Here is a 13,295-nt window from a genome sequence, read left to right on the forward strand (position 1 = left end):
CAGCGTATTCCCTCTTAAACATTATAGTCAGCGTTTGTAATGTGTAACCTGCATGGTAAACTGGCAGCCACTAGAGGGCAAAACCTTTTCTTTTTTTTTCACAGGACTTTCTAAACTGTTTGATCTTCAGCTGATTTGCTTTGCATTGGCTTATTGTTAAATTTAATTGTGATACTTAGAGCAAAATAAAATGGTCATTAATATTCGAACACAGCAGACAGATGATGCAAAACAGTGGAAAGCAGAGTCATCATTTACAAAATTTTCTCCCCTCATCCGTCAATATTTCAACAGTTTCTGTTACATGACAGACACATTATGTCTTTTTCAGGATTTATGGTGGCAAATAGTAACGACTTCTGCAGTTATTTGGAGTAACAGTATACTGTCCTCAGTGACCCTGTCTGTTGCAGTCTCTTGTTGCTCTGCCTCTTTCCCTGCCTCCTCCACCCCCCACACTCATCCTCACCCCACCTCATCTCTCCCTTGGCTGAGACTGGCTGGCTGGCAGCATTATCAATTCCTTCTGTCAGCATGCCTGCAGAAAATAGCTTACGTCACAGTCATTACTGGCTCTATAAAAGCCAGGGTAATGCAGATTCACTGGTGCAGTCAACCCAGTTCTTAGACATAGAGCAGCCTTCTTTTTCAAAACATGACTTCCTTCGGCTTTGACCCTTACTTCCCTTCTACTTACAAGAAGAGAGTAGCTGTGCGCAGTGCAGGATACGGAGCTGGTGGAGGAATAGGATCTAGGTATGCCTACTCCAGCCACTCTGCCCCAATAACTTCCTATGCATCTTCACGCAGAAGTTATCCAACACACACCCGAGCTACTTCCAGCTACTCCTCTGTGCTTTCTGCTCCAGTGTCTGCAGCTGCTACTGAGCTACGCCTTGACCAAGCAGCCCAGGTCAGCTCTGAGTTCAAATCAATAAGGACCAAGGAGAAGGCTGAGCTGCAGGAACTGAATGATCGCTTTGCAAGCTTCATTGAGAGGGTCCATGAACTGGAGCAGCAGAACAAGTTGCTGGATACTGAACTCCTGCTGCTCAGGCAGAGGCAAACAGAGCCATCCAACCTTCGGGCCCTGTATGAGCATGAGATCCGCCAGCTCCAAGCTGCTGTAGAAGAGGCCCGCCATGAGAGGCAAGCAGCCCAGGACCACAGGGATGAGATGGAGGATGTGTTGAGCAACCTGCAAAAGCGCTATGAGGACGAAGTGCTCGGCAGACAGGAAGCAGAGGGCAGACTCATGGATGCCAGGAAGGGAGCAGATGAAGCTGCACTGGGCCGGGCTGAGCTTGAGAAAAGAGTTGGGACCCTGCTGGATGAGATGGCCTTTCTGAAGCGCCTCTGTATGAGTGAGATTGCAGAGCTGCAGGCCCAAATACAGTACAGCGCAGAGGTGTTTGTGGAGATGGAGGTTGCCAAACCCGACCTATCCGCTTCTCTACGTGACATCAGAGTCCAGTATGAGAAGCTTGCCCAACAAAATCTTCAATCAGCCGAAGAATGGTTCTGCAACAAGATGAATGTGATGACAGCAGGCACTACTCGCAACACAGAGAGTGTACGTAATGCCAAAGATGAGGCTGGAGAATACCGTCGGCTCCTCAATGCCAGGATGCTGGAGATTGATGCCTGCCGTGAGATGAATCAAGCCCTGGAAAACCAACTACAGGACGTAGAGGAGAAACAGAGTGCAGAAATCTCCGCACTGCAGGTGAGGAACAGAAACACACTGACATTAAGGAGCAGGGCTGCATATATCTCTATGTCCTTTCCATGACAAAAGTCATATTGAGAAGAGTCTGACTGCCAGTGTGGCCTGTTATTGAGCATACAGTGATACCCCACAGTGATACCCCACAGATTAGCTGAGATACAATCTGCATCCAGCCCATAATTTGCCATTAACATGTCACTTTTCTATGTCTGTTCTATGAAGGAAACGATAAGTCAACTGGAGGAAGAGTTGAGGGCCAACAAGAATGACATGGCTCGCTACTTGAAAGATTATCAGGACCTCTTGAATGTGAAGATGGCCTTGGAAATTGAAATTGCAGCCTACAGGTGAGTGTCTTACACATAATCTTTTCAGTGTTTTGTATATTGTGTTGTAATTGTGGGATTTAAATGAATGCCACCAACACCAATAAGTTAGCGTCCCATTTTCTTTCCATTTGTGTCTTATTCTGTTAGGAAGCTCCTTGAAGGAGAAGAGAACCGTTTTAATGTGGCGAGACTGGGGTCTGTCACTGCTTACTCCCAGGCCATGTACGCTCCTCCATCTTACGGAAGAACACAGGTCTCCATGCAGTCTCAGCTGAGCTCTGCAGCTCCGTATCTGCTGAGCTCCCGCTTGTATACTTCATCACTGTCCACAGAGGAGACAGTATCCGCAAGCCAAGCACAGCAGGCGGAGGCTAGCCCTCCTAAAGAGGAGGAGGAAGAGCAGGAAGAAGAGGAAGAGAAGGAGGACGAAGAGGAGCAGCAGGGAGAAGAGAAGGAGGGTGAGGAAGAGGGAGAAGAGGGGGGGGAAGAGGAGGATGCGGAGGTAGAAGAAAAGGAGAAAGAAGAACCATTAGAGGAAGAGGAAGAAGCAGATGGTGAAGGTTAGTGTGGTAATTTTTTTTTCATTGATATGTGCATGTGTGAATTAGTAAATTAAATCTAACCTTAACCATTCCTCACATGGTTCTGGAAATGAAGAGGGTGAGGCAGAGGATGGAGAAAAAGAAGATGAGGAAAAAGGAGGAGAGGAGAGCCAACCTCAAGAAGAGGAGGACGCTGAGCAGAAAGAGGAAGAGGGTGATGGTGCGGGTGAGAAGGGGGAGGAAGAAACTGAAAAACAAGAGGAGGTGGAGTCTGAGGAGAAAAATGGGGAAACAACAGATAAAAAAGTTTAAATTTAAATGCTTTAAAACTACCTGCTAGCATTGTAGCTGAAGGATGTCTTCTCTGGTGTTCTACTTGTACAGAGATATATCTCTAATTCAGACCAAATAAAAATCTATTGAAATCAGAAGACAACATGTTGATGAACAAAATATTCTGTGTGATCAACTTGAGAACTTGAGTGACCCGCAGCATGAATATGCACACTTTACAAGCAAAGAAATGAAACAATATAAAAGCAAATCAATAAATTGATGAAGACAGGATGTGACAAATGTCTGGAGTAGAAATTCTGCTTTGTGAAGATTTGTTTGCAAACACCTGTGTGCTTTACTCTCACCGATACATGCCTGTACAATTGTCTGAATGTGCAATACCCAGTCTGAAATGCCTTACTTCAAGTCCTCACTGAGTGCTTTAAATCCATGCTGTGCTGCATTGAACTCCAATAAAGCCTTGACACCTTGACAACATAGTGCTGGCCCCAGGCTTTTCATTTGTACTTATGAAAAGGAACAGTTCCAATGAAGTGTCAAATCAAAAACATTTAACACAAATAAACGCATTAGCAGAAAATCATATTCCATGTCCAAGCTCTGTGACTCACTTTCATGAGCAAGGATAGATAGTTTTACTTGCTAATTAGCAGTGGGCTCCTTTTTCATTCAGGCTTTAAAAACAAAATGTTCCTTTCTCGCCTGAATGTTAATGGAGGTTAATGGAAAAACTACATAGATGGCAACCAAACAGCTAATGTTTCTATACATATTAATAAATCAGTCCACAATTGATTGGAGGGAGGGCTGCAGTAACAGCATCACAGTAGCAAACTGGCTAGGTCAGCGAGTTGTTTTAGGTTCTTTCACCAAAAGACACCATGCTGAGGCCTTTCAAATGAAAATGCATTAAAAAGAGTTATTAAACAAAAACATCACAGTATATCAGACCATATTAAGCTTCACATTTTCAATGATCTGCCAGTAAAGCCTCATTAAAATTCTCTCTACTTGGCTAAACCAAAGCCTAGTATATAAAGAAATGAGTTGGAGTGGCGTTTTTGTCTTTATCTCAAGTCAGCAGGTCGTCTCCGTCCTCGTGTGCCTACAGTCTCTGTGTGATCAGTGAGCTGACACCGGCGTTTTTCCTGCTGCCTCACCCTCATCCACATCACTGTCCATAAATCAGAGCGCACTGAAACCTTTATGACTCAGCTAGTCTGCTGCACCAAAGAATCTGGCCAAGTGTCAACTCACGCAGGACAGCAAGAGAGAGAAGAATTTCATTATTTCAGTGGGGGTGAGAGAGACGGAGAGGGAGAGGAAGAATGGAAATATCTCACTGCATTAAACCTTGACAGAGGACACACAGCAAAGAGGTTGAGAGAAAAGGGGCTTCCTTTAGGCATCTGCAGAGATGCAATCCCTGTCAAACAAATTAACCCCAAACACGCACACACCTTTGTCTTCTCTTCTCACACACATTTGGACACACACAAGATGTGGAGCAGGAGCCTCTGTTTGATGTTTCTGAAACACACTTTGAAATATTTCATCACTTTATAATTGCAAGACATGCAAATAACTTCACTTTTTGTACATGTACTACACGTTCTGGCCAATCTTGATCGTGTCAAAGCGATGCCCCAAACCGTATGCAATCTCCCTCTCCTCTCCCTCTCCATCCTCATTGTCCTCAGTTTACCCCGCCCTGAGCTAAACTACATCCACCTCCTCCTTCTGTTGCTCTCGGTTGCTACAGTCAGATTAGATCCAGTCCAAAGGAGCACTCACTTTAATCATTAGAAATTCCACTTTGCAATGAATTTGGCTCTGCTTACACACCACTTTCACCAAGGAGATGGGAATGAAATGTTTTCTTATTGATTAAAACTACACCAATAATTTGCTTCTGGCTGGATTTTAATATCTAGCCTGCAAACAGAATGCTGAAGTTGAGATAGTGCTCATCACAATAGATACAGTAAACCACCAGCAGGATATAGATACTCCCTCAGGTGCTCATATGTATCACTTGTGTTGTATACAGCAAGGAGAGGCTTGCAAGGGTGTGTGTGCGTGTACAGTGTGTTGGTGAGTCGAAGGGCATGGTGGGACACAGATCCCCTGTAATGCAGCATATCAAAGCAAAGCTGTGTTATTTTTATTACATTTCATCTTTCAGATATTGAGTTTCATCCCTTGCTTCATCTGTCACATTTGGGCTATGAGCGGGCTGGTGTATAAATCTTATAACTCCCGCTCCCTCTTGTGGGCATACACTGTGTCAGAGAGAGGGAGGCCCATCAACGAGACCTCCCAGACGTACGATCCTTTTGATGAAAAACAAAGAGCTGAAGGTGCAGCAGCCAGCAGGAGACATCGGCAGCAGCTAGTTTCCTCTGAAAAGGTAAAAAAAAGAAAAAAAGAAGTAGTATTGTACAGTTACCCCAAAATAGATTTTACTGTTTTCAACATAAAACTTTCTGAGTTCAGGATAATGATAACTTCAAAAGTTAGTAACTTACTCTACACATCTAAACAGCTTCACACAACACAGCAGCTTTCCATTACAGGAAATGCATATTGCATTTCAGGAGGATATACAATACAGCAATACACTGTTTATGAGTCAATATCAGAAATCTAATCTGAGTACCAGCAGCACTGGTTGTTATTTGCCTTTGTACTCAAGCCCACATGATAACCTTTAATTTAGCAACCAAACTGATGTTGCTGCACTGCAGTGTGCCCAGACGTGGGCCCCTACAATAGAAACACATAGTTCACATTCAGTCTTTTCACATTGACAGAAGCACTTGTCCTGATTATGTTTTTTAAATTGCATTTGGGTGTGCACTCCCCTCTCGGACGGCTCAGGACCCGGTCCAGACAGTGAGGGTGGTCACGTTGCAGTCTGCATTTTTGGTTGTCACACAGTCGCGCTTTGTCTCCACAAAGAAAAGGAAGTCTTAGATAAGAGTTGTGGCTCCCTCTGCTGATCTCGGAGAATCACCTAATTAAAAGGCTCTGTCGAAACGAGACTTCACATTGGCCTGGAAGACAGCAGACTGAGACTATTTCATTAAAAGATGTGGCACTCTAAAAATAGATACTCGCTTCTCCTGGCGCACACATATCTGCAGTTTTCAGATGGCCTTATGTACAAAGAATGCTTCACTGAGTCAGATGGAGACACATAGAGTAGCCTTAGGGCACATCCTTTCTCATGCATCACAACCTGGAAATGAGATGTTGGACTTGTAGATATAAATGTGCTCAACCTAACTTTAAACTGGCTCTGTATTCACGAGCATTAACACTACATATTTCCTGCAGTCATGTCTGTGTTTATTCAGGCTGGGCTGCTGATGAAACCTTTAAATACAAAATAACACTGGCCGGCCTGTACCTTTCATAACGTTGAAAGATCTGTCACAAGCAGACTAAATGCACAGGAAATCATGAAGGTGTCAATATCGAGTACAGAAAAATATTTACAGCTTGCATTATTACAAAGTGACCATGACCATATGTTTTATGTAACATTCTGTAAGAATATAAAAGTTTGCATATACTGTACCTCAACCAAAAGTCAACTGCAAAGCAACTTGTGCACAGATAATGCATTGACCTATCGGCTACAGCATTGCAGGACCGGGCTGTTGCCTGATTCTGCTGCCAGACAGCCAGGTGGATTTTGAGGTCCAATTTGCCTCTGGCGTCATGTGGTCCTGGCAGTGGACCCAAAAATCCATTAGGCCTTTTGTCTGCTTTTGTCTCAGGAATTGAACACCTCAGTAGGGGCTACTACCAGTGAGAAGTCACTGAAGCACCGTATTTGCTCACATCACAGAAATCACAGTTCACTGAGTCTACTAGTGTCAGCCATTGAATAGCATTGGAGTCAAGCCAGGTCAAGCTTTGTATTTAAAATATACATTTCATGCATATGGATGTGCTTTATCCCATAAATATAACACACACACACACACACACACACACACACACACACACACACACACACACACACACACACGACTTCAAGCATGCACACAAACACTGATCAAATGTTCTAGTGTTGGAAGGTAGATGGTAGATAGGGAGCATATGTAATATTCTTTCAACTGTCTGTCATGCTAAATGTTCATTCACAACATGCCTGTTTGGCAGCACACTGAGAAGCCCTTAGGCAAAGTAAATATACAGGATACCCTTGTTTCAGGATAAAAAAATAATTGTTTTTTAATCCACAATAACTACAGCACACTCAGTCTTTATGTTGAGCTGTTCTGGCTCTGTATCCCCATATGCACCTGTTTCCATTTACCTCACACATCTGCACACGGTTGTATGATAGATATGTTTTTATTCATCACTAAAATGCTGCACCTAATCAGGGTATTTTAACAGATGTATGTCACGATCTGATCTAATTTAGACAATGAGGGTATCTCCTGTGAAGACTCAGCCCAGCAACTCCTATTGCATAAAAAGCATTGACCTCCAGATAAACTCTGGAGTTCAACTACTTGGCAAGCTGTCACACACACTAATGCAAGACATGCACGCACACACGCACACACACGCACGCACACACACACACACACACACACACACACACACACACACACACACACAGGCCAGCACACCACCATCTGAATTGAATGATTACTCTTTAATGTTTCTGTTGGAGTTAAGCAATAGTTACATGGTAGCAGATTTTTAAAATACAATGCTACGACAAAAACTAACACAATCTTGAGGTTTTGTCAGTCTACTGTATGCAATAGCACACAGCAGTCAGGTGATGGCAACATTGTCTTCCTTTTTACAGATTTCATTGTTTTTTTAAACTTTTGATAGCCCAAAAGCAACTCTTCAGGTTTGATAACAAATGTGGGAGATTTTTTTCCAAAGGAATGAGGAGAATCAGAGGTGAAAAGGGCATGAGCAGATTTAAAGTCTCCTTGCAATAAATTCAAATACTCAGCGAGTACCTACAGCTCAGCCTGAAATAGGTCACAGCTCAAATGATAACCTTCTACGTATAGCTGCAAAATACATCTCTCTTACTTTCCAATTTTCTGTAGTTGTGTAATATTTGTTAAACCTACAGTAGAAAGAAAATTAACTTCTGTGTCTGAAAAAAGAAAGCAATTGTACATCAACTGTGCAACTTTGCTTCAGTATTATACAGTGAAAAAACGATTCAAAAATGTTATTATCTAAAGGTATCATTTAAAAAAAAAAGTTGTCTTTTTTATAATTTTGGCCAGTAAAAAGCCTCTCATAATGCTATTTGGCAATTGCCATATGCTCAATAGCTTTATCCGTTGCAAAATAATAAGATTCAATAATAGCTTTCAATCCAACTGTGTTGTGTTGGTACTAATTCACCACAAGCTGTGTTTTAAAGCTGCCACATCACAATAGATGGGAAATAAATGGACATAACCCTGTCAAGGGGAACAACAAAAGCATTGGATGGCTGAACATTACTGACAGCACCATTTGGCTGACCTGTGACAGCAGAAAAAAAACACCCACACCAACACCATGGGCAAACAAAAGGCTAAGTGGGCTACCAGATCTCAGCCAGCAGCTGTAAATTACTTCACTGGGCAGCGAAGGAGGGTGGTGAGCGTTAGGATACTTGTGACATGCTGGCCATGTTGAAATGACATCAAATTAATGTCAATAGCCTCATTGGTGGACAAGTTCAACACACGATTGTTTTGGCAACACATGGACATGCTTTTCTAAACAAAGAATTATGCTGCTTGTATGAACTACTCTGCACATTTAATTCAAGTGTACGCTATTAATTGTATTGGATAGGATGTGACTATGTCCTCAAGGTCGTCACCTTGTGTTGAAAAGTGGTGGGGACATAATGGCTCAGATTAGGGGTATGATGATACACTTGTGTCACGGGACCTGATGATGCTCAAAAACAAGATAAGAAGATTTTCAATCTTGAAGAAATCAGAAATTCCGAAATATATGAATGGGCGGTTTGGGGTTCCTCCCCCAGAGGACTGTGTGCATTAAACACTTAATTTCCTGCATTCTGGAGACATTTTCTACTCCAATTTAGGAAATGTCTTCATTTATAAAAAGAGAAACAAAAAACCTCAGCTGGCAGGTGACAATTCCTAAATAGAAAAATATAACTGTTACTTTTTTGGACAATGCACATTTGTTTCTTCTATATTTAAATTGCTTTGCATGTTTTCTAATTGTGCGAATAAGCCTTTCTAAAAGCCTTTTCATTTATTAGTTTACATTTCTTGGTACAATATATGTTTAGGAGCATTTTTTACAAATGCTTTCAAAAAGTGATAGTGATGAAAACGTGGTGGGGGACTTGTTTCCCTAAAAGTGTAAATGACACCTACGGGTCTGGTCCATTTGTGCTCACTCAGAATAGGCTACACTAGGCCTCCTTTAAAGCAGTCAGTGTGAACAGTAGCATGGTGTTCTCATTTTAAATTAAAAACAATAACCTGGTGATTATTTATTTATGACACATCAGTGATTTATAACTCTGCTTTCAATTAATTAGGGCTATTCTCTTCTAGATTATAAAAGTATGTGCTGACACCATCGGGAGTCCTTGAAGCAAAAAAGGAGGGATAGGTCTCATTATAATTTCCCTGAATTCAATTTCACCTCATCTGAGAAAGTTCTGAGCACTTGTGTGCGACTGGTTGATGTCTAGGGCAAAAATAGGTTATCGGACAAAGTTCCTGGAGTCAAAACCTGGATGACACGAGAGTCTGTATTGAAGTGGGTGTTTGGGTTGTTGTTATTGTTGTGGGGGTAGTTCAGGAGGCTCGCGGTTCACGCCTATCCCCTTCTCTCGTCTCCCAGCACTGTGCGCCCTCCCCTCTCAGCTTAACGCTACAAGTCATGATGGCGGAACTGTAGACTTTGGGACGAGCAGGAGTGCACCGCCCGTCCTCGTTTAGTAATTGTACATAGTTATTTATTTATTCAGCCAACTTTACATCTTCCCCCAGCAATGTCCCGTTGGATTCCTACTAAAAAAGAGAAGTACGGAGTCGGTAAGTTTTCAAACGTAGCTACGTGTGTTTTGCTTGTGGAAAAGCTCGCCGAGTGAAACTCCCAGCAACTAACTAACTAAGTAGCCTAACTTCTAGAGAAAAGGTTGACACTGAAGATGGGGAAAAACAACAAGTTACTGGCGACTTTGTTGTTGTTGTTATTGGTACATGTCGGTATAAACTCTGTAGCCCAGCTGGGTTTCACAAATTTTTCTTTTTATTCCAGGGAAGGAATATATTTGCCCTCCTTGTTGTCTCACGGGGCTCTATTAGTTATTTAGTTGTAGTAAGAAATAACTTTTGTAACTGTCCATGATAGGTGGTGAGGAAAATTGGAAAAGAGCCAAGATTTCAATGAGCATACCAGCCATTCTTGTGCTTAATCTCACTGAGCTGACTTGTTGAATTTATGGTGAACTTCAATGAAACCTCGTTTTGCTGGAAGGTCCCTTGAAGCCCCCCTCAAGGTCTCCTGTAGGGTCCACATGTGGGAGCCACTGCTGTGACTGTAACGTAGCCTATGCATGTCAGATCAGAGAATATAATTTGCATAGACATTGGCTTTGTCAGTGTCACTTGGCACTTACATAGAGTTTAACTGTGCTGTTTCTTGAGGCTATTAAGACTTTTTGTATTCCTTAGTACTTTATAGTTGTGAGTAATACTTTTCATAAAATTGTACTGCAATTGATTGCAGTAAGGTGTGGCCCCTTTCACATATGTGTGTGTGTTTGTGGGATTGTAAACTACTGTGCATGCGTGTTCCTGCTATCAGATTGTCCTCCACACCCTCAAGGCAACTCAGCACAACTAGTAGGAATTATTAGAAAATCCTTTCAGGTTTACTGTAATGGCTTTATTGCCGGCACAGGTTGACTTGGCATTGGTTAACTGACTGACTCACCGCAAAATCTGTGCTTAAAGCTACAGACACTTTTACAGACAGTGTTTCCTGGTGTGCAGCAGATGTGTCAGACATGAAGAGAACCTTGCATGTGGAGACAGTGAATACGCCTAGTGTATAGTCTTCCTGGTGTATGTGTGAATCAGAGCCCAGAATGGAAAATACCTTGGCTATCTGCTCTCACTTGGATCCTCTCACCAACTCTAGCTTAGGTTTTAAAGCAGGTGTTCTGTGCTCTGTTGCAACTAAAAAAAACCCCATTTTAACCCACACACTCAGGTGGGTACTGAGTGCTCTGCAGCACAAAAACTCCCTCTCTTGGTTATATATGACCTTGTTTTAGACGCTGATGTTGAGGAATTTTTTGTTAGCCTAATCCTTTTCGATCCCAGTGTGGCAAAAGTGTTGCTATGTGTGAAGGCTGTGCCATTCTCCTGCCGTTTGCCTCAGAAACAGGGCAGGAGTCACTAACACTGTATTTAATCCTTAAAATGCCATCGGACCCTGTACAAGGTCTTACATTTTTAATCCTATTAGTCAGCCCAGGCTGTGCTCAAATACAAGCAACTACATTTTGGGATGAAAGAAAAGTTCTCAATGTTTCTGATATTATCAGTAGTATCATGCAAGCTAACAGGGTAATGTGGATAACACAGGGCTTAAGATATCACAATCTCTAATGGTGAATTTGTGACACCTTCATAATGGGATAGTCTCCTAATTTTTACATCCTGGAGAGAAGCACTACACTAGAGACTCAAAAGCAGCATTGCAATCAGCAGGTGAAGAACATACAAACTCCCTGGTTAGTTTATGGCAGGTTAGCTTTATTGTCAGCTTACATGAACAACGTTACACATTGGTGGCCAACTGATTCCCTCACTGAAGTCTGTTTACAGGTCTTGCGGACTACTGCTGCATATCTCAAATAAGTTGTATAAAGCCTTTTCTGTTTACAGAGGGAGCTGCGTGAAATCTGATAAATTGCCTCGACTGATGTCACTCGAGTTAGAAAGAAATTAGTTTACCAGACCTCTGAAGCTCTCTTGTCATTAAAGCCTGAGCTCTGCTTGAGGCTACATTAGCTGCTACTAGAATAATGATATGTTCCGTTTGAACTAGGAAGGCAAGTTCAGACATTTCAACTGGAACACCCCCTAAAGTCGGATCAGAAAGTCAGAAAAACCTCATCAAGCCCAACCTCAAAATCCAAGATGGCTGTTCTTTGCATCAACAGTAAAGTGAAAGCTGTAGTAATAAACTGTTTAGTTGCACTTATGTATTTTGTGTCTCGTGAAATCATTCATCAGTCATATACACCATATTGTCCAACTTCAATCTGTGGACATGTTGCTACAGGGGTTGAATGTGTAAATAACGCGACATGCTTTGTTATCAACTAGTATTGCTAACAATGGCTTGAGGCGTCTATCTTGGTTTTCCAACTTGTACTGGAACACGGTCACCACGGGTGTGACGTCTTTCCCTGCTCTGACTTCCAAGGTTAATAGAATGCAGCATAACACCCTTGAATCTCTGTCCGAACTGGCAGCTGTTAAGTTGCATTGTGGGTAATGTAGGCATCAGGATTTGACAAAGAAGAAGAATACGTGGAATAAAAATGGCAGCATCTCTGGTTCTGATCGGAACAACACGATCAAATCGATTTTGATCCTTTTTTTTTTTTTTGCAACTGTATCATGGGCCCAACCATGTTATACAAGTACAATAATACACTCACAGGCCACTTTATTAAGTACACCTGTTCAGTTGCTGCTTTTTGGCCTTTTCCCTCTCATTTATTGAGTTTTATATACCTTTTTTGTGCATGTAATAGGTTTGCAAATCCCAAAGGGAGTTCCCATCGCCCACAGAAAACCCTGCTCTGAACTGCCTGAAAACGGCCCGTTTGTACTCCAGCCTTTTCTTCTGCTTTACTGTGGCGTCACAGCGAAATATGCGTCATACTGCTCGCCGATAGTCTGACAGCCCTCAAAAACACCAGTGGAAAAACACTCTAAGCTGCAGCACACAGTGAAAAGATGTCTGCCTACTGCCTCCCCTCTCCCTTCCAAACACTAGCTACCCTCCAGACAGTCAATGGACATAAAGTTGTTACTGTGATGTAGAGACAGAGCTCTGTTAAAACCCTATGGATGAAAGATACATTTGTTACAGATTAATAACTCACCACTCTGAAACTCTTGCTCCAGTTGCTAAGCTGGTAAGTATATATATATAAGACATATACAGCTGAACCGAAGTCTGGTTTACCGGCTTTTCAGGGCCCACCCTTCTCTGCTTCTGATTGGTTAGTAGTCCTTAACAAGGAAGATGTATCACTACATAGCTAAAACCAATTCATCAACACACAGGGTGAAAAGAGGAGCTGCAGCGATGTGCAGTATGTTTTTGAAAATGAAA

The 13,295-nt window shown here is 42.3% G+C and overlaps 2 protein-coding genes across 3 annotated transcripts in view; both read left to right on the forward strand.

Annotated features, from left to right (window-relative positions):
- The first annotated feature begins 524 nt into the window (after positions 1-524).
- Positions 525-3,376, forward strand: neflb (neurofilament light chain b). The gene is made up of 4 exons (XM_046034073.1): positions 525-1,726; positions 1,952-2,076; positions 2,206-2,618; positions 2,716-3,376. The coding sequence occupies exons 1-4, from the start codon at positions 656-658 to the stop codon at positions 2,910-2,912; spliced, it is 1,806 nt and encodes a 601-aa protein (XP_045890029.1). The 5' UTR covers positions 525-655; the 3' UTR covers positions 2,913-3,376.
- A 6,412-nt stretch (positions 3,377-9,788) lies between these two features.
- dock5 (dedicator of cytokinesis 5) overlaps positions 9,789-13,295 on the forward strand; it is a 33,692-nt gene continuing 30,185 nt past the window's right edge. The window contains exon 1 of one of the 2 annotated variants that reach the window (XM_046034160.1): positions 9,789-9,967. In XM_046034160.1, coding sequence (XP_045890116.1) covers positions 9,925-9,967 — 43 coding nt within the window. In that variant the 5' untranslated portion in view covers positions 9,789-9,924. The remainder of the gene's footprint in view (positions 9,968-13,295) is intronic. The other variant, XM_046034159.1, reaches the window with a different exon arrangement.

Source organism: Micropterus dolomieu, linkage group LG21 (assembly GCF_021292245.1).
Source record: "Micropterus dolomieu isolate WLL.071019.BEF.003 ecotype Adirondacks linkage group LG21, ASM2129224v1, whole genome shotgun sequence".
Classification (NCBI taxonomy): Eukaryota; Metazoa; Chordata; class Actinopteri; order Centrarchiformes; family Centrarchidae; genus Micropterus; species Micropterus dolomieu.